This window comes from Cydia pomonella, chromosome 15 (genome assembly GCF_033807575.1).
Source record: "Cydia pomonella isolate Wapato2018A chromosome 15, ilCydPomo1, whole genome shotgun sequence".
NCBI lineage: Eukaryota > Metazoa > Arthropoda > Insecta > Lepidoptera > Tortricidae > Cydia > Cydia pomonella.
The window spans coordinates 12,752,192-12,776,451 of NC_084717.1; the positions used below are offsets into that span (position 1 = coordinate 12,752,192).

Genomic DNA, 24,260 nt, shown 5'->3' on the forward strand with positions numbered 1-24,260 from the left:
GGCCTAAAATAAAACATCTTTTTTTTCTATAACACTGTTCCATTTTCTTATCTGCCAATATTAATTTTAAAAATAATGATTAAAATTTTACCTAGAGCCTGTTCGGAAAGAGAAGAGTCGTGGAATATATGGGGCCCAATACATTTCACGACTCTTCTCTTTCCGCACAGACTCTACAATGCCGAAAGTAAACAAACGAAAATCAAAAAGAATGTCATTTTACTTAAATATTTCTTGACCGCTCAACGACCACTTTAAAAGTCAAATTCGCAAATGGAACGCGCTACTCAATTTGGCGCCAAAATCAGGCGTCAGTTGAGACCGCGCGCCGCCTCATACAAGGGCCCCGCCCCACACACGCCGGCCAATCGCACGCCTTAAACACCCTCGCGCAACACGCATATTGATCTGCGGACACCGCTCGAACCGTTTACATTTCGACATATCACATGCTAAACACTGACAAACAATAACATATGGCTTTATATCGTTGTAAAATCAACTTTATTAGTAGCGAGGTAAGGCTGAAGTTACAATGCGAGCATTGGCGGCGCTTACGACTATTATACCTTCAATGGGGGTGTAATTTATAACATAAGGTTAAATTACAGCAAATTCATCCTTATGAATATATGAAAAGAGTCGAACTTTCAGTGTCATGTTTAGCTAAACGTAAGCCTTTATTCAGACGAAAGGGTAAATTGTATGCATGTGTAGTTGTGACCTCACAGCCCGAAAGTACCGAACAATCTGGAGCTGACGTCTGACCACGATTAAAATTATTCGAACCTAAACTCTTGGAATAAAAAAAAACATTTGTGTTGTTTTAATTTATTGTTGGTATGCTATAGCTATGAACCTATGGCAGTTTTTTACTTTATTGGCCAATCCTTTTTATTGTTCTGTATATATTACTAAAACCATCGAAAGAAAAAATATAATAGTCAATAAAATATGTAGATATAACTTCCCAAGTACTTACAATTCTAATGAATTCACAACTGACTAACAAAACACTAGTTTTCTTACTGGCGGATTACTAGCGTTACGAATGAACATTAGCGCCATCTAGGGAAAATTGATTGTAACGTTTAGTTGTCGACTTAGTATGAAACAGATTTCAGTATGGACAGCTATTGCCCGTTAGATGGAGTCATAGTTAGTCTAGTTTCTTATTAGATTTTTTTATCATTTTAAGTCAGACTTCTCTCCAGGAGTTAGTTTCACTAGGAAATGTTAAATTCATCCAAGACCTCACGGCATCTCAAATATGGCGGTGCCAGGGGCCCCTCTCAGACCCAGACCATTCTTACGTGTTGAATAACTTACTTGTAAGCGAAATAAATAAAAAATAGTTAATTATCCAATTCTCTTGTTATGCCATTCATCAAGGTGTATCTGTATATCACTCAATATGAAAGACAAATTATATTATAATTTTATTACAACAATAAAAAAATACATCCATTTTTCGATATATTTCTACTTTAAACTAAATCAATACAGAATTTAGAACCCAAATTTTGCGTGAATTTGTGCACAAAATGCTGTTGTTAGTTTACGAGTACTATTTATTGTTAAAATATCGCAAACAGTATAGGCAATACTGAATATCAAATATGTATAATAAATAATACTACTAGACTAGTAAATTTTATTAAAGCTCTTAAAATAACACCATAAATAAGAAGAAAAATAAATCTTTTATCATGTCTGCTCGAAAATGCCACAAGGATACAATAAAACATGTTTTTAATTTTATTTGTGAGGTTAATCCTTATAATAATTAAAATCTTTAAACCATAATTATACAATGGTTAATATACACACATTGACAGCAATTAATCTTTATGAAATAATGTTAGTAATTGATCAACTACATAAAATCTTAACATCATTAATCGGTATTGTGCAATATATATAACCTGATATAAATATACCCTTGAAAACAACAGTAACTTTATCACTACATTGCACCATCTTTAATTAATTGTGTTTCAAGTTTTTCTTCTTTAATTATCATGTGATGGTTGTAACACCCAAACTTTACAAATAAATGTACATTTTTCTGTACTATACTTCTCCGGGCTTCTCAACTTCTTTTATAGGTTCTGTCAACACCAACGGAACATCCCCACCGCCATTCTTCGGTACCCAACCAACAGAATCCTCTTCCATCTTCCTCTGCTCTTCAACAACCCTCTCGTGCTCTTCTATCTCTATCTGGTACTTGGGTGTGGTGATACCGAAGAAGTTGGCCAATGACTCGCCAGCATAATCTACAGCGTTAAGGACTTTGGTGCCGGATTTCCAGGCATAGTGGGAGATCCATGGACCCCAGTCCAGGGATTTCTGAAATTGAAAGAAAGATATAAACTAACTAATTGAGGCTGGTAAAGTAATATGAATAAGGAGGTTAGATTATAATACAATAACATATTAATACAATACAATACAATACAAATATACTTTATTGCACACCTCAATACAGAAACAGTACAAATAATACAACACATAATAATGACACACACATATATCACATATTAATGAGAGTTGTAAGAAGAGAATGCCTGAGATTCTGTGAGATGATGGATGCTAGGCCCTCAACTGTTGACTGTTCATTTATATTATTTCATGATGCATTGGCTGCAACTGTAATGTCATGTTTGAAATAAAATAACATGAATAGGTCCCGATTTGCTATTAAGGCTTCATCGTCCAAGTGTTTCTTTCTCTTCTTTTATCCAATATTAAAATAATACATTGAAATAAAATAACATGAATAGGTCCCGATTTGCTATTAAGGCTTCATCGTCCAAGTGTTTCTTTCTCTTCTTTTATCCAATATTAAAATAATACATTGAAATAAAATAACATGAATAGGTCCTGATTTGCTATTAAGGCTTCATCGTCCAAGTGTTTCTTTCTCTTCTTTTATCCAATATTAAAATAATACATTTGTTTATATAACATTTTAAACTATCGAGTTTTGAACACATAATTTGATTTTTTTTTACGCTGTTTTGAATATGTTTTGAAATGTGAAACATTTATAGTAAAGTTCAGCTTTACACCCTAGCCACCAGCTAGTTGAACAAACTTTATAAAAATCAGTCAAGTCAAAACTGCTCACCTAATGCATTATTCAACAACAGAAACCTAATAAAGCGACAAAAAGAGGCACATCCAATCTCGTATTAAATATTCAATACAAAGACCTTGACTGGAACGGAACCGATCTCACAAAAGAAAATATCAAGTGTATCTTTGAATTTCTAGTTTCCTTTCACGTTTAATAGAGAAAAACTACTTACCGGATCAACGGTTTCTTCATGCTTGGGTGCAGCATCTAATTCGCTAACATTTTCTTGTTCTATAACTTCTTCTACGCCGTCACTGAAATGCATCAATTTCACTCGCCTGTTGATACAAATATCAGTTTGATCACTTGGTACTTCATGTTTACTTTCCATGTTTAGTAAATAATAGAACTCTACAAAATTCGTAAATTCAAGCGAATTCAAACACAAGACAAATCACTGAATCAGTCATTGTTTATTTTCGTTTTCCGTTTCGAAGTTCATGACTTCATAACCTATTCAAGCTTATATTTAAAAAGCCAAAATAGTGGTTCTGCGATCCAGCTTCCGGTAATTTTAACTAAAGCTCCAACAGTTTTCCTCTAAACGTTAAGGGCTCCGTACACAATCAGTTTCAGTTGCTGATAAGCAATTTATTGACGCAATGATTCATGTAATTAATACATTTTTTTTTTTTTTAGATTGAAAGTTTCATAATGAATATATATAGTCGTGTTCTGCGCTGCTTAATTTTCTCTTGATTTATGAATTATTAGTTGAGTTGAGAGCCTTTGTGGCATTTGAACGATTGAATTCCCAAGATACAGTTAGGTGCAAAACTATCCCAATTTATTAGAATATGGACAAGTTGATGTCGATCAAATGAATTATGAAAATGATTAATACATAACAATACTGCTTGAAATTTGTTACAAAAGGGCCTAGCTAATGATATACTTGGCATTTAACGTGTTCTTGTAATTTAAGATCTAAAAGTGGAAAATGTGACATTTTTATTTTTTCTAACAGTTTTACTTTCCAAAGCAAAATTAAGAAAGCCAGCCTCTACTATAAATTGAGGTATTCACTGTTTGAATCAGTAACATAGTTTTGTAGTTATTGCGAACTTATAATCAAATGTAACATTGAACTAACAAACACTTTGTAATGCTAATATGCTTTGTATTTATATTGGTAAACTTTTGCACTATATCTCACCAAAAGAAAACTTTAAAATATTTGCCCCATTAATCAATTTCGTGATAACTGTATCCCATCAAAAATCTTTTCATGTAAAATATTGCCAAGATCATCTTGGCAAGATGAAACCATAAGGCTCGCACTGTCAAAAAGTTATCAGATTTCTTGTAGAGCCAAGTTTCTAACCGAACCGAACTTCACAAACTCTACATCTTAGTCAAAATATATGGCTTGGCCGTTGACGTTAAAGAGATGACTACGCTACGCTGCGGAGCGTTAACGATTGACATGGTGGCTATGCGGTCTGACGTTACAATCCTTGCAACTCTCTCATTCTTTTAACATGGAACTGTTAAATCTACTTAGTATCGCTGCACAACGCTCGTGGTTGTGAGTTTATCGTAAGTATTTGTGTTTTAAAAAAGTATTTTGAAAATCGATGTTGACATGCTAAGTGGATTGTTTTTAAAGTGGCAATAAATAAAAATTGTAGGCATTATTATGAATAAATATATGAATTTTGAAAATACCTATTTTGTATTTTATATAGAAATTTTAAAACTAATTTGTATTTTGCATTTGAAATAGTATATCCAGGAAGTATTTGTATTTTGCATTTAATTACTTTTTATACGTGAATTGGAATAATTAATTCACATTGTATTTTAATTTATAATAATTTTGTAATTAATTATGCCTAAATTGTACATAATGTGACAGTGTATGATTAATACCAAATAAAATCTATCTATCTATCTATCTATAAACTATATTTCACATCTCTGTGGCGGTAGGCCTCAAGGGGCCTGCCGCGAAAACCAAAATTCGCAAATTGCGGGGTTCTTTCTTTTACTTTCACTAAGACATAACTAGTGACAGAGAAAAATGCCCGCCATTACGTTCTATATTAACTAAAAGTTGCCCTAAAATTCAACTTTTATACCAAAAACGGCTTTAAATATGTTAAATTAACAAAATATATTTTGACAGATGCTTTCGCGCCCAAAACGCTCTTTGAAAATTGTGTGACGTCACAATTTACGGTTTGACACATAACTACATACACACGTAGAAGATACGAACTGTCAACTGACATTTGTCATTTGTTGTTTATCGCTTAGTTGTCAATCCGAGAGCTGTGACGTCAGATCATCAGAATCTTTAATGACGTTTCGAGTTTGGTCACGTGACGTGTGCCAAAAGATATTTTAAATTCAATATTTACAAAAAATATGGTCATTACAGGTCCCCTAAAAGTAGTTTAACATGTTCTTATAATTCAAAAGAATTTATTGGGATACAATTCTGCCCTAAGATTTGTAGATGGAAACAACCCTATTGACGAACTTCGATTTTCGCGGTTATAGCCTAGGGGGCATATCGCGAAAACGGAAATTCGCAAATTGCGTGGAGCTTTCTCTTTAATCTCACGTAGTCGTAATTAGAGTCGTAGTCACAAGACGTAATTAGAGTGACAGAGAAAAATGCCCGCAATTGACGAACTTCGATTTTCGCTGTTATAGCCCAGATCCATGCCTGGCGCCCACAATCTATCAATGTTGACTGAGCGTGTAACGGCCCCATAAAGAACGCCAATGCCGCCATTTTTAATGACAGTGTATTGTTGTATTTGTGTTATCTGTGTCATCTGTCTGTCTGTCACAGCTTCACGTCAATGTCGTCAATATCACTTCTTGCCACTGTAAATTTGTAATAATTACGGTATAACTAAATATGATACAAGATATAGTTTTAATCGTTGAAATAGTGATTTTACAAAATGGATAGATTTTGCCGAGGATGTTTAGTACGGTATGAAGAACCTGCAGAGCTTTTACAATACACTGAGAAGAACCGAAGGTTGTTTGTTTACTGCACCGGTTTACAGGTGAATTACGATCGTCAATGTTATTTTAAATTTGCTTTCTTTGCACAAAATACGAAAGTTACAACAGGCACAAAAGGAAATTATTTGTTGTTATTGATGTGTTGATGCCGTACCATTTTCATAGTCCTGGGCATTGACATATATCTAAGGAGGGGCCCTATGGGTAATAAGAATGAGGCCAGTATAGCGGTGTCACGCACAAGAATTCGAGCCAATGGTGCAGTCTAACGCCACAACGTGATTGGTTGATGAGTTCGTATCACGCGCCCGATTGGTCGCAACTAGTTGCGTTAGACTGCACGATTGGCTCGAATTCGTGAGTGACACCGCTGAATTAGCGCCCTCGCTCGCCCTTATACTGTCATTCTCATTGGTCCTGGGCATTTTTGGGCATTTCTTCTCCCTACTTCATACAGATGAAGGGATTTTACTGATACTAGATAAGCAAGTGTCCAATATTAGTAGTTACTACTACTACTACTGTAGTAAAACACTATTGCACAAAAAAGTACATAACAAATAGAGAAAACTATAAATGTATACAAAGACCAACTTATCCCTAACATCCCTTTATTAGACTGTTATATAAAGTTAAAAAATAATTTTAGGAGCAATTCCACGGAGTTGAAGGATAGGTAGAAGAGGGTCTAAAACAAAACTGTAATTTCATTATGGCTTCTCCATATAGTAAGATTTGTTTTTACTCCCCATAAATTTTTATACCCTATTATTATTATGAAAATTGATTCTTAAGGAGTTGGTAACCTCTAAAAATATAATCTTAATTTTTTGTCATAGAAAAAAAAACCATCTTATTAGATATGTGTTTTGTTTCAGGTGAAACGAACAGATACTTTCGCATTCCAACTATGCAGGGGTTGTTATGTCAACATGAAAGCGGCCTGCAACTTCAAGAAGCAGTGCCGCAACTCCGACAGGTTGTTCAAAAGCTACCAGGGTCTCAAAGATAATGAGGAGAATGTAGATCTGAGCACATTCCTTAAGAATAATGATGATTCTTGGACTTTTAGGTGAGCTTTGGAACAAGTTATATTCTTAACTAGCGGCTTCGCATGGGGTACACAAAACCTTAATAAATTATATACCTAAATCTTCCTCTATCCTCACTCTATTGATATGTGAAAACCGCACGAAAATCCGTTAGTAGTTTTTGAGTTTATCACGAACATACATACCTGCAGATAGATGTGCAAGGGGGACTTTGTTTTACAAAGTGTAGTGATAGTGATTGAAATTTATGAGTTCAAATCTGTGACTTCTGTAAGGGCATTTATGTATGTAGCAAGTTCAAACATTTGTGCCTGAAGAAGAATATTTATTTATTGTAGTTATCAATGCAGATTAGCCACAATCAGATTGTATGTAGGTATAAATTCATTGTTCCAGCTGGTGGTCCATTAACCACCATTCTTTTTATGTGAAGATACATAAAATAAATAATTGAAAGAATCACTTAAAAATGGAAACATTTGTCATAGAATGCCATAGGACATTAGGATATTTCCTCTGTATTTGTTTCATTGTGAAAACACTCTGATGTAATGGAAACCGTGCTACTATGAATTTTATGCTACTATAAAATAATAGCTAAATGTGGGAAGATAATTTAAAATGATATTCTTATTAGAAAAGTTATGATATTTTTTTGCATTTTACTTTCAGATTTCCTGGCAACAGTACTCCAGCTTATCAAAGGGTCAGAGATGATGATAATGGTAAGCTAATTTATTTCTTTAATTACCGATGACCATCAATATTCATCATCATATTTACAAGTGTTCATACTTAGAAGTGTTATGTCACACGCTGTCAAAGTAACCTTTATGCTTTCAAGTAAGATTTATGTTTGCTACTTTTGCTATACTTAGTTTTTCTAGCATTAGAAAAACGTAAACAATCATGACGTGTCTTTTTATTGAAAAACGTTAGTAAGGTATATTACTTATGAAAACAAAAGAATGTAAATGATCTTATATGATTTATAATTGTTACATATTGAAGTCTCTTAATTTTAAAAAGTGTTTTTCAATAAAAAGACACGTCTAGATCGCTTACTTACTTACTGCTACCCTTTCTCCGCAGACGTTATGTCTGGTTGCCCTTGGCATAGGCTTCTCCCCTATTCCTCGACATGCCTCTGTCTAGAGCCTGTCTTTTCCACAAGGCTCCAGCTACCTGCCTGCCTGTCAAGATCTCTTACCTTCTTTCTAATGCAAAAAAAAAGAAGTAAATCTTGTATCAATGTTGGCCTATGCTTGACACTAAGGTTTTTATGGTATGGATAATATAATAATTTTGCACAAGTTCACATCAAATCTAGTCAGTTAAGTAGATAATTATTAATTTTATTGTTTTGGAGTACTCATAGACATATTATTGTACATTTAACTACCAAGCTACCACATCCTATACATTTGTAGCCACATTAATTTACCCTACTATAAATGCCTGCTTAGTATTAATTAATATTCATTTGTCTGAATCTATACAGGGTGTCCCAAGACTATGGGACATCAAGGGAAAGTACCTTAAATATCGTAGATAGGATATTTTGCTGAAAGAAGACTTTATCTTATTTTTAAAAGTAAGTAATATTGCATTCAAAGAATTTCTAAAAAAAATTGAAAATTGCTTACTTTTTCTGGGAATTAAACCGAATCTTGAAATTTTAACCAAAAATTTTACTGTATTCATTTGTTTTGCGATATCATATTTCTGAGATGACTTATTTTTTATGCATTCTTTCGATTGGCATCAATAAAATACAGGATGTTTTTTTTTTCACATTTGAGTCTGTTAGATTTCCAGACAAAGTAACTTATTTTTTAAAAATCTTTGAATGCAGTATTACTCAGTTTTGAAAATAAAATAAAGTCTCCTTTTAGCAAAATATCCTATGTCTTATATTTAAGGTACTTTCCCTTGATGTCCCATAGTCTTGGGACACCCTGTATTGTCTAGTTAGCATCAAAAGTAACAAATTAGACATGTGTAAGTAATGCGCGTAACATCACAAATGAGATATAACTCAAACGCGTAATGTTGCATTACGCATCACTCCGAGAAACCAAGCATTACTTCAAACATCACTCGAGCATATGACTGGCCGAAGCGCGCGTAAACTCGTAAAGCATCAATATAGATTGACGCGCCGGTAGTCGGTACGAAAGGTCCGTTCAAGTAGAATCTGCGTAATGTATAATGAGCAATGAGACGTGATGGTGTGATGTGTGATTTTTTTTTTGCCATGCTATCATTACTTTGCTATCCCGCTCGCACCCGCACTCACTGCTCGCTCGCTCTCATTCCGCAATGCTTTCGGAACACTTCGGATCGGTCCGCTCGGCCGGTCGGTAGCAGTCGCATTTGAGTTATTGCACCTGCAATCGATTTAAAACTGTAATGCGTTACCATAGAGCTTACAATGTTTTTAGTATTTTACCTATAAGGATGCGACTAAATGATAATTCGCTTGCGAGTTTGAATTTGACGAACAAAAACGTATTTACTGTTTATTATTGTTGTGAAATGTTTGGTTTGGTTGACTTTCGCGGCAAACTAAATTAAGCACGAGTGAAGTTACTTATTTATCTTTAATTTAATAGTGAGCTAGTGTTTACAGTACATTCTCGTATCAGTATCATATCATAATTTTATTGATATACCCAAATAAAAATACTACCTAGTGACTCTCGATGGCGTAATCTCATTAATTAACAGATATTTTCTTTTATTTTTTATCTATGATGCATATTTTACGACTATAAAAATAAAAACATTACAAAAACGATCTATCACATGGCGGTGACAAAACGCAATGCGTAATAGATCGACGCGCCGATATGATACGCCCTAGAGTCCTAACACTCGCTGCGTAATGTAGTTGGTACTGTGATGAGTGTGACGTTGCCATCACGCGCGCGCCCGCGCGCTGTATTCGTTCGGGTAATGTTTCGTTTCGAGTGATAAGTGATGTGCAGGGGTCGGACAAAAAGTGCGGGTGACGTCAAACCACTTATAGGTTGATTTCAAATAGTATTTTTGATTTTCATAAACAATTATCACTTATCATTTATCAACCTCTTTATTAAACGATATCGCCACTTGAAATGAGTAAGTACGTTTTTGACTGACACATTGTCAATCAGATGAACAATAAATTGACTTCGTTATTGTTTAGCTATTGTATCTTCACGATTATATTTAGCTAAAATTTATATTTACTAATGTATAAGAAAACGCTCTAAAATGTCATCTTTACTCGAATATTGTGGCAATTCCACAGACTTGTTCTAACTAATTTCAAATAATTATACCTTATGGTAACAAGTTTCGTGAAATTTATTTTATTCACTACATCACCCTACCACCTGTATTATTAATTCCATGGATTTATTTACGATTATTTTGTTACTTCATTAATACTACTTTGTTACTACATGTCACACGGAAGTTTAAATACAAACCAAAACATCATCCTGTGTGCAAGATTACGTCATTTTTACGTCATCCGCACTTTTTGTCCGACCCCTGGTGATGTGATATCTCAGTGTAACATTACGTTTTCGAAAGTGATGTGATATAGCATTACTTTTTGAAGCACTGTTTCGCGCATGTCTATAACAAATCAGAGTTCTCTAATCGCTTAACGAAAAAGAGATATTATGTCTATGAGTATATATGTAGAATAATTAGACTATAACAAAATATTTTTGAACGGGAACTGTAGGGATGTATTTTGACGCATTGTTACATCTGCTACAATTGGCTGTAACTAAGTAACCATTGTTTTTGTCTTTGCTTACGTACGGTACGTACTTCATTTCAGAATCTACAACCACAAGTATCCGTAACTTCATGAACGACATAATGCCGGACGACGACCTGCCAGACACCGAAGCCCGTATTATCAAGGAAGTCATTGATGAGGAAGCAGATGTGTTGGACGACTCGCTGGACTCGCATTGGCTGCAGGACGACGCGTCCATCGACTCTGATTTTAGACTTGATTTTAGGTAAGATTTAAAGTGTGCACACCGGATGTGTGTGCGTTGTATACACAGACCCTGCCGACACAGAAGCCGTATTATTAACGAAGTCATAGATAAGGAGCCAGATGTGTTGGATGACTCGCATTGGCTGCAGGACGACGTGTTTATCAACTCGGACTTTAAACTCAATTTTAGGAAAGATTAACTCTTTGAATTTTGTTGGAATGCACGAAGGTCCATATTGGGCTGTATCGGGCACGTCAGTTGACGTCATTGGCGGTCAAAGTATTAAATAATCTAGTATTTATCCCGTTAAGTACGATTAACACCGAATGGGTGGGTACGGCCGCAAGCCGGTCGGCTCCTCGCGGACGCGGACGGCTCCGGACAGATTTCATCGCGTCGGCCATACATAATGTATAGGTACATTGGGAATGCGCTCCGACGCCGCCCGACTCCGCCCGTTTGGTGAGATTGCTGATTTTTATTTTTGATTAGTTAAACCAGTGGTCCCAATTTTCCTGAAATAACTATAATATACTGGGTAAAATGTCGACCAGACTGAGGGTTTGTTTATATTCTAAATGTAATTTTCATTTTAGTTTCAGTCCTTTCTCTACACCGCGCCCTGTAAACAATGACCGCTACACACCAAAGAAACAATCTGAAATAAAAACAAAAGAACCAAAGTCTATGAGCACCACATTTATAGACAAACTCCTAGATAAACCAGATACACCAAAACTCTTGGAAAATATAGAAATGCCAAAAGCTCTACATAATCTGGACATGCCACTAATAGATGATGGCTCAAATTCATTGCCACCAATGATAGAAGAGACAAACCAAGAGTCTAAGCCTCCACCAATAATAGAAAACTTAAACCAAGACTCAATGCTCCTAATACCAATAAAAAAAGAAAGAAACTTAGATGAAACTATGGATTCCTTGGATGTTGTCAACGAGTTTTTGAAGTATGAAAGCGAAAATCACGTTGAGAAGGAGCCAGAACCGCAATGTATCATAGATAGAAATTTAGAAGATGCTTTAAAGAATTCGGATAACAAGGAGTTCTCGTTGGAGGAGTTGCTGGTGTCTCCTAAAGGTAATCCACTTAATTTATGTAAAGACCCTTCGAACATTAAAATAACGTTACATTTTCGGACCCGGGTACGTCCTTAAACTACATCCAAAAGAGAGGTATGAGCATTGTGAATGTCATCTCGTTTTGTGTGGTAGGGCAAAGTACAGCGGATGTCATTCCAGATCTAGAGCAGAGCCCAACTGGGGAAGTACCTCCACCTTATAGAAAACCGCAGCCAAATAACACTAGACCCTACTCATAGTGTTGTGTTCGACATAGTATAAAAAAAAGCTATGTGTTTGTGAAACATTTATTTATTGAGTTAGGGCCGATTTTTCAATTCCCAGATAAATCGCCGAATAGTTATCCCACCGATAAAAATAACTGACTGTTTATTTGTTGGTTAAAGAATTTGAATTTTTCATTCCTTTTTTATCCAGAGAATAGTTATCTGTGGTTTTAACCAGCTAACTTCGTTTTAAACAAGTGTGAGCAGGATGCAAAGATACAGAATTCAACATGTTAGAGTGAAACAGAAACACAACGCTTAGTTGACATTTGATGTTTGTTGCCAAAGAAAACATAACCTATTACATTACATTACTATTATTACCCGCGTAATATACGTACAACAGTATCGTATTATTTAATCTTATACCTTTAAACGAGCAATTCTTGTATATATATATTTCCGTGATCTCGGAAACGGCTCTAACGATTTCGCTGAAATTTGGTATATGGGGGTTTTTGGGGGTATACAATCGATCTAGATTAGTCTTATGTTTGGGAAAACGCGTGTTTTCGAGTTTTCATGCGTTTTTCTTTCGACGCAGAATATGGTCGCTAATTTCGAGATGCCAGCCACTGTCCGTCTGGTCCACTTTTGTTTTTTTTTATATGTTTAAAAATGTAAAAAAAAAATATTTTTTATTGTTTTAGACAAGTTTAATTTAGTAAAAAAATGTAGTTAAGATTATCACCTATACACCACCATATTACAATAAATAGTTATAACCGAGCAAAGCTCGGTCGCCCAGGTACTTATTATTTAAATCCGAGTTGTTTTGTGATAATTTCATTGAAAAATGAGAGATAAGAAAAAACGTGAACTTTGAGAAATCGGAAGTGCATTTATTTACCGAATTTTTAATAATAAATAAATGGATATATATATATATATATATATTAAATATTTTTTTTATATATTTTATGCTACATATATTAATAAAAGCAGATCAAGAATATAGTTTTCTTTAGATATTTACTTTTTAACACATTAGTACTATTATTGTTGTTAATATTTTTCTATTAACATTCTAAATTTTATTCTAGTAGCCAGTTCAAAGTTGTAACATAACCTAAAAACGTCCAACTTAACAGAGCGATAGGTACTAACTGGCTCTTGAACGGACAGATAACTTTATTCCTCCGTTAACGGATTTATTCCTCAGTTAACTGCTATCTGACTGTTGAAAAACTGAACTTGCCGCTATCTATAGAATAAAACCTATCTGACTGTTTAACTGAGGATTGAAAAATCGGCCCTTAAGGAAAAATAATTCATCCTCAACTTAAAGGCGTAGGGAGCGCTACTAGCACAAATAGTAAACAACCTGCCTTTGTGCATCAATCACATATTTATTCTTAACAAATAATCTGTGAAAACTTGTCAAAAACTGTTTACGGTTTACGTACGTTTATATACTATGGTATATATAAGTTACTCTATGGTTTACGGTTTGTGCTAGTGCTGCACTATGGAGTCATTGCAGTAATACTCCCTATTATCGACTTTTGTTTCTTGAATAGCTTAATTCTTTATGGAGTTTTTGCGGGTTGCATTTAATTCCTTCCAACTGTGTTCACCGTTAAATTAGCCTATGAAACTTATTGTTCCTTGGTCTGTAGTGAGTGCAGTGCACCACGATTTTTGAGAACCGAAGATCGGCTCTACCGCTCTTGCGCTTATACTTAGGCAGTTGATAAGTTCTGTCACAAAGGATTATTCTGATAAGGGAGTTATAGGTACAGTCCCTTTATTATTCACATATATGGCTTAACCCATTCATGGCCACGAACCACGAAGCGTACACAACACGCCGGGCCACCATACAAACCGTTTTCAGCTAAAACGTGTGACTCAGCTTATGGGTCTCGGGGCCTGGCGCCAACGTCAAAGAAATTGCCGCTTATGAATCCGGTCCGTTGGACAATATTATGCAACATTTTTACTAACCAACTGTTTACTGTTCATATGAATATATATATATATATTTCCTAATTTGTTGATATTTGTAAGAAACTAAGAATGAACATTTTAAAGCCTGATCAGAAATAGATGATCATTGTCAAGAGGGCGCTATTATTTTCATATAATTATAGGGTTCAGAAAAATCCAGTTCATAGCACAATTTGTCAGGAGGTCAGGAGGGTTCAAATTCCGGGTATCCATAGCCAAGGTCACAAAAATCACAAAATACGAAATCACTGAAGAGCACAGAGAGGAGCATAAAGTCGCCAACGAATAAATCGTGACTAAATATAATTTCCCATGTTACTCTAAAATACATCCTAATAGAGGGGATGGGGTGAATCATTTCTTGAGTTTATGTCTAAAATACCACGTTAAAGATAATACCGCCGCTAAATTCGCCGCCGCCCAGGTGCATCCATTGTTTATTGTCCAAGTGTCTCCGATAATCTTACATGTGGCCGGTCATGAACTTTGTTTTGGTAAACGTCATTATAATATAAACAATAGAGCACTTAAAATGTATTATAGTACTTATTACCACGAAACTGTTTAGAAAAAATCTTTTCTTTTAAATATTTCTCACACACTATTGCGATAATACAATATACCATTTAGTTGGTGACTGTTTAAGCCGCCCTGTTTTTATAATGAAACAAAAAAAATTGGCATAGTAATAAGTTTGGTCCTTAGAAATGTTACTTGCTACCATCCAAACAGTAATCCATTGTAAAAAGGTACAATTTGCAACGAGTTTCGTCATGAAATAAGCTTTAAAACTAAGTTATAAAGTTTATTTTTGCGTGCTATGAAGATATGTGTAGTTTTTACAATTAGCGCCAGGCCACGGTGACCCATACCTTGAGTCATGTCAATAACTTCAGGCATAAATATATTTTTGATATTTTTGAAATGTAGATTTATCCATTTGCTTGGGACACGTATGTATCTCGAATTTCAGAATATTTACTATATTACACTTCCAGTAAACCAAACTTGAATATTCTAGACCCTGTTTCATTAAAAAAAAACATGTTTACAATTATGTTTTTCAACATGCCTTATAAAGATGGTTGTTAGCTCAAATTATACTTATATTATTTCGTCATATTACGTTTTGTTTATGTTTAAATCAGAATTTATTCACGACTCACATGTGAGTCACGGGCCCTGCGCGACTGTTTGAACATGACCCATACGCTGAGTCACGGGCCCTGAATGGGTTAAAGGCCTATTTAATCGTAAATTACTAACACTATAATTTAACGTAATGAACTGTCTCAGTTTTGCGTAATTTTTAAATATTCGAAAAAAGTCATAAAAACATGCGCCCTGTTTAAGGTGATTTAGATCCCTAAATCCCTATTTATTCATTATTTTTAACATGGTTGAATCTTACTTGAAACAAGAGCTGGGTTTTTTTATCTTGAATAATTCACGTGTGTTGGACTGAATAAATTGCTACTGTACATGTTTTACCAAATGTATTCGTTGTATGGCAGTCTAAAATAACTGTATTTCTGTAAAGTTCCCAACGTTTTAAGGGTATGACCTGAAGTACAGACTTGTCGGAGAACTAAATGCTGGTGATAAAGTGATGTTCTAATAAAGTAGGTTGTGAAGCAAAATTTTTTCACAATCCAGTCGCGTGTTCGCGTCTAATGACAATCACAATGTAACCAAGAATTAAATAACGTCACTATCTACATTTTAAATTAATTATATTACGTTTTGATGAGTATTACGAGTAAACAAGCTTTCAAATCATGGTTAAATTATTTTATTAAAACCTTTGTATTACATTTTATCTGCTAAAACCTTTGTATTACATTTTATCTGCTAAAACCTTTGTGACGGAACTCACGGACCGACTAAGTATAGTAACAGAGATCAGAGATATGGATATAAACTAATTGTATTTTTATTATAAATTAAATAATCCAATATTAGAAAATACATATGCTTTTATTTAATGACAAACGAACAAGAAACAAACACAAACGAACAAGATGGTAAGCATTAGGCAGGTCCACACAGAGCGAGCATACGCGCGAGGCAACGCCAGTAGACACTTGCGACACCAGGGGTTTCAAGTGCTTTTAAGACGCGTGATTACGCTCATTTCTTGCAATGCTAATATATATACAATTGTTTTTCAGTAATACCAGATATCAAATCGCCAGCAACACCATTTATAAACAATCTTTTATTCAGCGAAAAACTAGACATCGACGAAAATAGCAATAGCTCACAAAAATACAAAACCGGCCAATGCATCGAAACATTCGAAAACGTCAGAGGTGAAGTGGAAATTGTGGAGGAATTTCCAGGAAATATCGATATAAAATTAGAAGACGAACTAGATTTAGAAGAACTTAAGACTGAAATATTAGATGAATTTGATAAAGAAGTGAATCAGGAGAAGGAAAATAATTTTAACATAACAAATTTCTACTGTAATATGTGTCAGAAGAAATTTGTTAGCGTAAGAGGGTTACAACGACATTCTAAAATGAAACATTCGACGCAAGTGAGACCGCAAAGGATATTGATATGTGATTATTGTGGGAGCCAATGGAACAATAGAACTAACTTTGTGAGGCATCTCCAGACTCATCAGGTGAGAATAGAGCCGATTTTTATATTAATGTCGGTCTTTTTATGATCGGATTTTGAAAATATTTGGTAATTTTGAAGAGCTCTTCATTCTGGGCGAAATAAACACGAAATCCCAGTAAGTATGTAAAATATAAAAGATTAAAATAGTTTATTTTTCAAGTGGGCATATTACAATGGGCTTATGAACGTCAAATAAAGCTACGCCCGCTCTAACTCTACACCTCTGACCCGAGTTGATTAATCCCTCCTAAATCGTAGAAGGGGATACCCTTCTATATAAATATGGGACTGGCAAGAAACTCGTCAGGACACATCTTTTTAAAACATTACATCTTAGACAGTTAATAATTATAAATTACTACAAAATAAACAAGTAATTGGTTTTTATTTGTTTCCATTTTGCACATTGTAATCACTAATAACTAATATATCGTGTGTCTTTCAAACTGAAGGACTTGGTAATATATATTTAAAACTCTATCTCGTCTCGATTTTTCTCTGAACTTATGCATTCCAGAAGGTTTTCGGTAAGGCAAAACATCGTGAGGAATACGGACTTGTTTAAACCACACTAACTTAAAATCTTTTTAAATGGCGGTACCATGCAAATTGTACTTTACAATAGACTTCCCGCCTTGTTAATTGATAACTTGCATACCTTATTGCGTTAATAGTTTCATTGAGAAAAAAAAAGATTTAAAGGCGAATTATTCGTATTAATCGCAATTTTACTTTCTTTTTTATAAAACTTAACTAAAAAGTACAATACCGGAATTCCGATATTGGTCCTCTACAATTCCGGTGTAATATCGTAAAAATCGGTCTTATATTCCGTTCTTTCGGGATTCCGGTATTCATGCCCTAGTCGATGGTCAGCTAAGTCTTGCTATTAGTAAGTCCTACAGGACCCACTAATAGCACCAAGATGCAATATGTTGTACTAACAAGGAAGGGTACCCAACTGTCCGACTCCGATTTGATTCATTTTGATATATGTTATAAAGTAGTCTAAAATAACGGACACGTATTTTTTTTAGCTGCCCAAACTCAACCTATTGGGAGAAATTATCCTCCAAAGTACTAAAAAGTTACTAAATCTTCTAACTCCTATAGAAAGTGATGCTCAAGCAACTTGCTAGTTAATGGCTGGTTTGAGTATAATTATGTTTGAAAGCAGCAAAAAATAATGAGCACGTGTTTTGTTATATCGGCTAAAACTCATTTTTTCCTAAAAAAATCGACATTCGAAGTTTTATAATATCTTATCGCTAAAGTTACACATAAAGACGGGTGTTTTTTTAGGAAAACTTGAGTTTAAGCATATATAAAAAACACGTGTACATTATTTTTTCCTGTACTCAAACAAGCCATTAACTAGCAAGTTGCTTGAGCATCACTTTCTATAGGAGTTAGAAGATTTAGTAACTTTTTAGTACTTCGGAGGTCAATTTCTCCCAATAGGTTGAGTTTGGGCAGCTAAAAAAAAATACGTGTCCGTTATTTTAGACTACTCTATAACATATATCAAAATGAATCAAATCGGAGTCGGACAGTTGGGTACCCTTCCTTGTAAGATGTGGAGGACTAAAATCTTAAAATAATTGAATTACAGCGTTCGCCTCCTACCAATCTCGAGTGTGACGTTTGCAATATGGAATTTCGCACGGCAGACGCACTCAAAAAACACAAGAGGACGCATACTGGGGAGAAACTTGTGCGCAGTCCGGCCAAAAAGGTAAATACAGTTTTCATCACACTTGCTCCAAAAAGATCTTATTGAAGGCCTATTTTGTTCCCGTGGGAGTTATGGATTGTGATTTTTTTTTATTATGTCAATTATTCATACAAACCAAGTAGCATAAATGAGTTTTACTTTTAAAATACTTTTATAATTTAATATCTTTATTTATGTTTAAAATTATTTAATTTGATAAATTTAACAGCCGTTTAAAATATTTTTACATAATTTTTAAGCATGGCTGAATGTCGAATAGGTCTGTGCCTTCGATGCTTCACCTGCTAAGAAATTACAAAATTTCACTTACCACCCCGCGCCGAAAGAGAAAAAAAGTATGTTTTCTGTAACTTTTGAACTATGGCGTCTGGGTTATAGCAAACATGATAACTTCGACCGTTTTTGAGTTATTATAAATTTATAAAAACTCTTCCCTTCTTACTAAAAAGACGTACAAAGCGTTGCGAAGGTACTCCCTTTTGCTTGTTATACACATGATACTTACTAACAGCCCCAGTCAAAGCAGCCTATTGTGACGGAGGATAACTACAGAACTGATTGACGTGACACTGAGCATGGCCCGCCATGCTCTTGGTCGGTTTTCTTTTTTATATTCCTACTCTTTTTTGTGAGTTTATATGTAATATGGTTAATCTAGTTAATAGTTGAGAAGAACACGGCCCAGTCACGACATTTACCATTGGTTTATTTATAAATGGTCCGTTTTCGCTCTTGTAATATGGTTGTAAGTATCCATATTCACTTATAAAATTGCTCAACGACGACCGGTTTGGCCTAGTGGGTAGTGACCCTGCCTACGAAGCTGATGGTCCCGGGTTCAAATCCTGGTAAGGGCATTTATTCGTGTGATGAGCATGGACATTTGTTCCTGAGTCATGGGTGTTTTCTATCTATTTAAGTATTTATAAATATTTATATATTATATATATCGTTCTCTAAGTACCCTCAACACAAGCCTTATTGAGCTTACTGTGGGACTTAGTCAATTTGTGTAATAATGTCCTATAATATTTATTCAACATATTTCTCTCCGCGTTACAGTCTCATGGGAGTTTTGTATTAGAAATAAAGCTTATTAAATTGTTTATTTAAGAAATTCGTGTGTGCCGAGTGCGGAGCGACGACGGACAAGGCCAGCAACCACGCGGTGCACGTGATGCGCCACAACAAGGAGTACAAGCACAGCTGCCCCGAGTGCTCCAAGGGGTTCTACCGGCTCGCCGAGCTGACTGTACACTTGCGGTGATTATACATTATTATACTTTGTGGCTTTTATTTCTAGTGCCCTAAGGCTTAGAACGCACTGTGATTAATTTACTGCGGTTCCGCGCACGCACTTGCAAGACTGAAACCGCAAGAAATTAATCGCAGTGCGTGCTAAGCCTAACCTAGATTGGTCTAAGAACCTTTTGATCCTTAGATTAAACTTCGATTTTTAGGGTTCCGTACCCCGAAAGGAAAAACGGAATCCTTATAGGATCACTGTTGTCCATCCGTCTGTCTGTCTGTCAAGTCTGTCTGTCCTTTTTCTCAGGAACGCGTAGAGGTATCAAGCTGGAATTTATATCAAATACTCGGGTCTACTGTCCCTTGGAGCTATGAAAAAATCAAACTTCTAATCCAACGCAATCAAAAGATACAGCCGTTTATTCCGCAATTTTTTTACATTTTACATCATATAGGGAGCGTGCATGAACTATAGGAGGCAGCACAGGAGCCGTCAGATTTTTGGCGCGAGGCGTAAATGTGATGTTTTTTGTTCCGATGTAGCCCACAAGATGGCAGAACCTACTATGCACAAGAAAACACTTGACGTGTAAATGTGCCTGTTTATGGTTCCGATTCAGACCACAAGATGGCAGACCCTCCAACGCGCACTCCCTATAATAATATACGAGTGCGCGAGTCCGACTCGCACTTGGCCGGTTTTTTTTCTGTGAAAATTGTCGATTTTGACGCTTCAGTACATTTTTCCAATATCTGTAAATGCCAAGTAAGGGCCTTCCCTTACCTGGCATTATGGACTTAGGAGACCTTTCTGCTAAGTCCATAATGCCAGGTAAGGGAAGGCCCATTTTGGTGTAGCAGCACGTGATATAGTAGTTGCCCTCAGTGCTCCAATTAAAACAATCCGTCGTATAGGTAGATCTCTCTACAGGATTCTTGTATCCTATGTGCTCCGTCATGTATAAAAAAATCCATACGACGTGATGTAAAGAAGCTTACATATCTTTTTAATTAAGTGGACAGGATTAACAAGAACAGACCCCAAATAAGTCTAATTTTGGTAGAAACCTTAGGTGTAGATGACTTGAGCTTTTTTAGAGTCACACTTTATTTCTTTGTGAGGAAACCTGCATACATCTGCGAAGAAATTCAAAGGTGTATGTGAAGTCCCCAATCCGCATTGGGCTAGCGTGGGGACTATAGCCCGGGCCCTCTCGCGCATGAGAGGAGGCCTGTGCCCAGCAGTGGGACGTATATAGGCTGAATTATTATTATTACTTTATTTTTTACATGTCAATGTTTTTAATATCACTTATGTCATCTAATATAAACCATATTTTTTTTTTAATATAGCGTGTATGAACTGTAGACGCTAGAACACAAGCCCCCTTTTGATTGGCGCGAAGCCTTATGTCAAGTTTCCATTTACCAAGCCAAGCCTGAAGTCTAGAGGGCAGCACCTACTCAGAAGCGTGAATTATTTTCGCTTTCGATTCAGGTCACGAGATGGAAGGCCCTCCAACACGGTACGGTCTGTATTTGTATCGTTCCCCTTTATTTTTGGCGAATTTGACGACCGGTCTGGCCTAGTGGGTAGTGACCCTGCCTATGAAGCCGATGGTTTTGGGCTCGATTTCCGGGTAAGGGTGTTCCTGAGTCATAGATGTTTTCTATGGATTTTAGGATTTCTATATTATATAGACCGTGTTTTTATTGAATTCCGTTAACTCCGGGGTAGGGGTAAGTACGTTTAAAGAAACTGAGTGGCATAGTTAATTAAAAAAAAACAGTTTAAAATATTTTTATTTTATAAAAAGTAATTAAATGTTGCATATAGCGTTGTTGTAACACGGGCGTTACATTTAATTCAACCAAACAATTGAAAACTGTGACATATCAATGTCATTTCGAACACCAATCGTCCGAGATAGCACTTACGTTTAGTAGCAAATGTATACACTCGTACTAAACGCTCGTAAGGGCCTTATAAGATAAAAATAAATTATTGTTTTTCTCCGAAATGGAGTTAATTAGAATACCAGTGTCTTAGAGAAACTTACTTAATTTTAGCTCAGGAATGCACCCTTGAAATTAACGGAAATAAAAAAAACACGGTGTATATCGTTGTCTGAGTACCCATAACACAAGCCTTCTTGGCTTACCGTGGGATTTAAAGTCAATTTGTGTAAGAATGTCCCTATAATATATTAATTAGCCCTTTAAGTCAGTAATTGGTCCTTCGAACCGGATACATTTTCTAAAAGCGATCTTTTCGCATTGTATTTTAGGTATCACACCGGAGAGAGGCCGTTCAAGTGTCAACACTGCCCCAAGAGCTTCGTGCGTCGCGACTGCCTTACAAAACATACCAAACACCATTTAGGTAAATATTAAACGCATATTAGTAGAAGTCATTATAAAACCATTTTCATCCTATATATGTTATAGATCGTCTCATTCACGAAGACTCGTAATGTCATGTTATTAAAGGTTAGATTTGACAAATCTGCCCGTCATCGTGAATAACACGAACGATACGTATTTCGCGCAGCTTCCACAGCTTAGGATGGACGTTGTCGTTGCAAGTGTCAGTATCTAAGTGAGAGCGTTTTCACATTGTCCGACCCGATATCGGATGATGGGACCCAAGGAAGTAAAATTAAAAAAGTGTATTGTTTTTTTATTTAGTAACTTACTAAATATTTATTCGTCAAAGTAAAGCGTAACTGCAATAAAAGACTATGCTAAGGGCACTCTAGCAGTTGTTTTCCTCCAAGGGTTATCCGACACCCTATCCAGCCAGTATAGTATAGCATTTCTCCAAGTGTGCACGTCTACCTACTCTAATTACTATTTTTCTACTCGTCGACTGTAATTGTTACTCTATAATTGCGTACTTATAATTTATGGGCTCCCAACTCGAACTATAATATTCATTTCGTTGCGCTGTAGTCAAGTATAAAAAAAAATTACCAATCACGTGCCGCCGCGCTCTATTTTCTATTGGAATAGAAAAGACTAAATGGGCCACAATAGTCGCGCGTTTGTGTCGTTAGTACTACATTTTTGTCTACTGCGATACTTACCAATTTTCATGAATTATTTAGGTTCTATAGTAAAAAAAGTAAAATTTTAGATGACTCGTAGAAAAAGTATTGTATACAATAGTGATGTAATTAAGCTCTTTAATCTCGTACCTTACTTAGGCAACTCAGCCTTCTTCGTTGCCTAAACACGGTACTCGACTGAAAAGCTCTATATTATATCACGGATGTATAAAATACTATTTCTTTATGCATCAATAATAACATACATTATTTCTTTCAGACCTAAGGCCATTTAAATGCGTTTACTGCAAAAGCCGCTTCATCAATAGCTACAACTTGAAGAACCACCTAAAGAAATCGACACGCTGTACAAAAGACAGAGAAACAGTCGCTAAAAACCAGAGAAAACTCGAAGAGAATGTCACCACGAAGATTATAGTTACAGAAGAGATACTTCAAAAGGAAGTAGAGGGGAGAGTCAGCATCGTCCTTTGACCTGTTGAACGCCAAGAACGTATAAGGCGTCATAACTAGTCGTGTCCACCGCGCCATGGACAACTACTTATACGCTATCAAAGTCACCTTTACACTTTCAAGTAAAGTTTACATCAACTCACTTGCGGCGTGACCTTGGCGTGAAACGTGGAACGTAAAGCCTGACCAGTAATATATGATCACGCGCCATATTGAGGAATTTCTTCGGAATTAAATTTTTCATACTAAACTGAACTGTCACCCTATACATGAGAATAACAGCGCCCTCTTTATAATGATCATATATCATATTTCTGGTCGGGATTTAAAGGGTGAACCCTTGTTGAAGTTGCGTTATAATATATAGAATTTCTACCTCATTTCGTTGTTTCAATTACTAAAAGCCCTTGAACTTTTAAGCTCTTAATCGCCACCAAGATTGCTTTGCTGTGACAGAACATTATATTTTACTATCGCATTTGTATTAACTGAGGCAGTTGTCAGAAAGTTATTATGGTTAACAAGGGACTGGTTGGGGTTTGTATTAAAATGTTAAGTAAAAATTTAATTTGTGAACTATTTTTAGTCCCAACCCAAAACTGCAATTATCTATAAAACCTGA

At 35.5% G+C, this 24,260-nt stretch overlaps 2 protein-coding genes across 2 annotated transcripts; one reads left to right on the plus strand and one right to left on the minus strand.

Moving 5' to 3' along the window:
- Window positions 1–1,355: 1,355 nt before the first annotated feature.
- Window positions 1,356–3,598, minus strand: LOC133525853 (protein FAM177A1-like). The gene is made up of 2 exons (XM_061862257.1): window positions 3,315–3,598; window positions 1,356–2,352 (listed from the first exon to the last, which is right to left on the minus strand). The coding sequence occupies exons 1-2, from the start codon at window positions 3,471–3,473 to the stop codon at window positions 2,074–2,076; spliced, it is 438 nt and encodes a 145-aa protein (XP_061718241.1). The 5' UTR covers window positions 3,474–3,598; the 3' UTR covers window positions 1,356–2,073.
- A 2,317-nt stretch (window positions 3,599–5,915) lies between these two features.
- LOC133525851 (zinc finger protein 652-like) lies at window positions 5,916–24,018 on the plus strand. The gene is made up of 10 exons (XM_061862256.1): window positions 5,916–6,168; window positions 7,006–7,199; window positions 7,852–7,904; window positions 11,018–11,204; window positions 11,783–12,285; window positions 16,675–17,135; window positions 18,747–18,869; window positions 19,984–20,132; window positions 22,406–22,500; window positions 23,445–24,018. Exons 1-10 carry the CDS (start codon window positions 6,061–6,063, stop codon window positions 23,657–23,659), a joined length of 2,088 nt encoding a protein of 695 aa, XP_061718240.1. The 5' UTR covers window positions 5,916–6,060; the 3' UTR covers window positions 23,660–24,018.
- The last annotated feature ends 242 nt before the right edge of the window (window positions 24,019–24,260 follow it).

Coding starts and splice junctions, on each gene's coding strand:
- LOC133525853 (XM_061862257.1), bottom strand. CDS start 3,473: ATGGAAAGTAAACATGAAGTACCAAGTGATCAAACTGATATTTGTATC. Junction 2,353..3,314: donor ATGAAGAAACCGTTGATCCG/GTAAGTAGTTTT, acceptor TTTCAATTTCAG/AAATCCCTGGACTGGGGTCC.
- LOC133525851 (XM_061862256.1), top strand. CDS start 6,061: ATGGATAGATTTTGCCGAGGATGTTTAGTACGGTATGAAGAACCTGCA. Junction 7,905..11,017: donor GGTCAGAGATGATGATAATG/GTAAGCTAATTT, acceptor ACTTCATTTCAG/AATCTACAACCACAAGTATC. Junction 12,286..16,674: donor GTTGCTGGTGTCTCCTAAAG/GTAATCCACTTA, acceptor ATTGTTTTTCAG/TAATACCAGATATCAAATCG.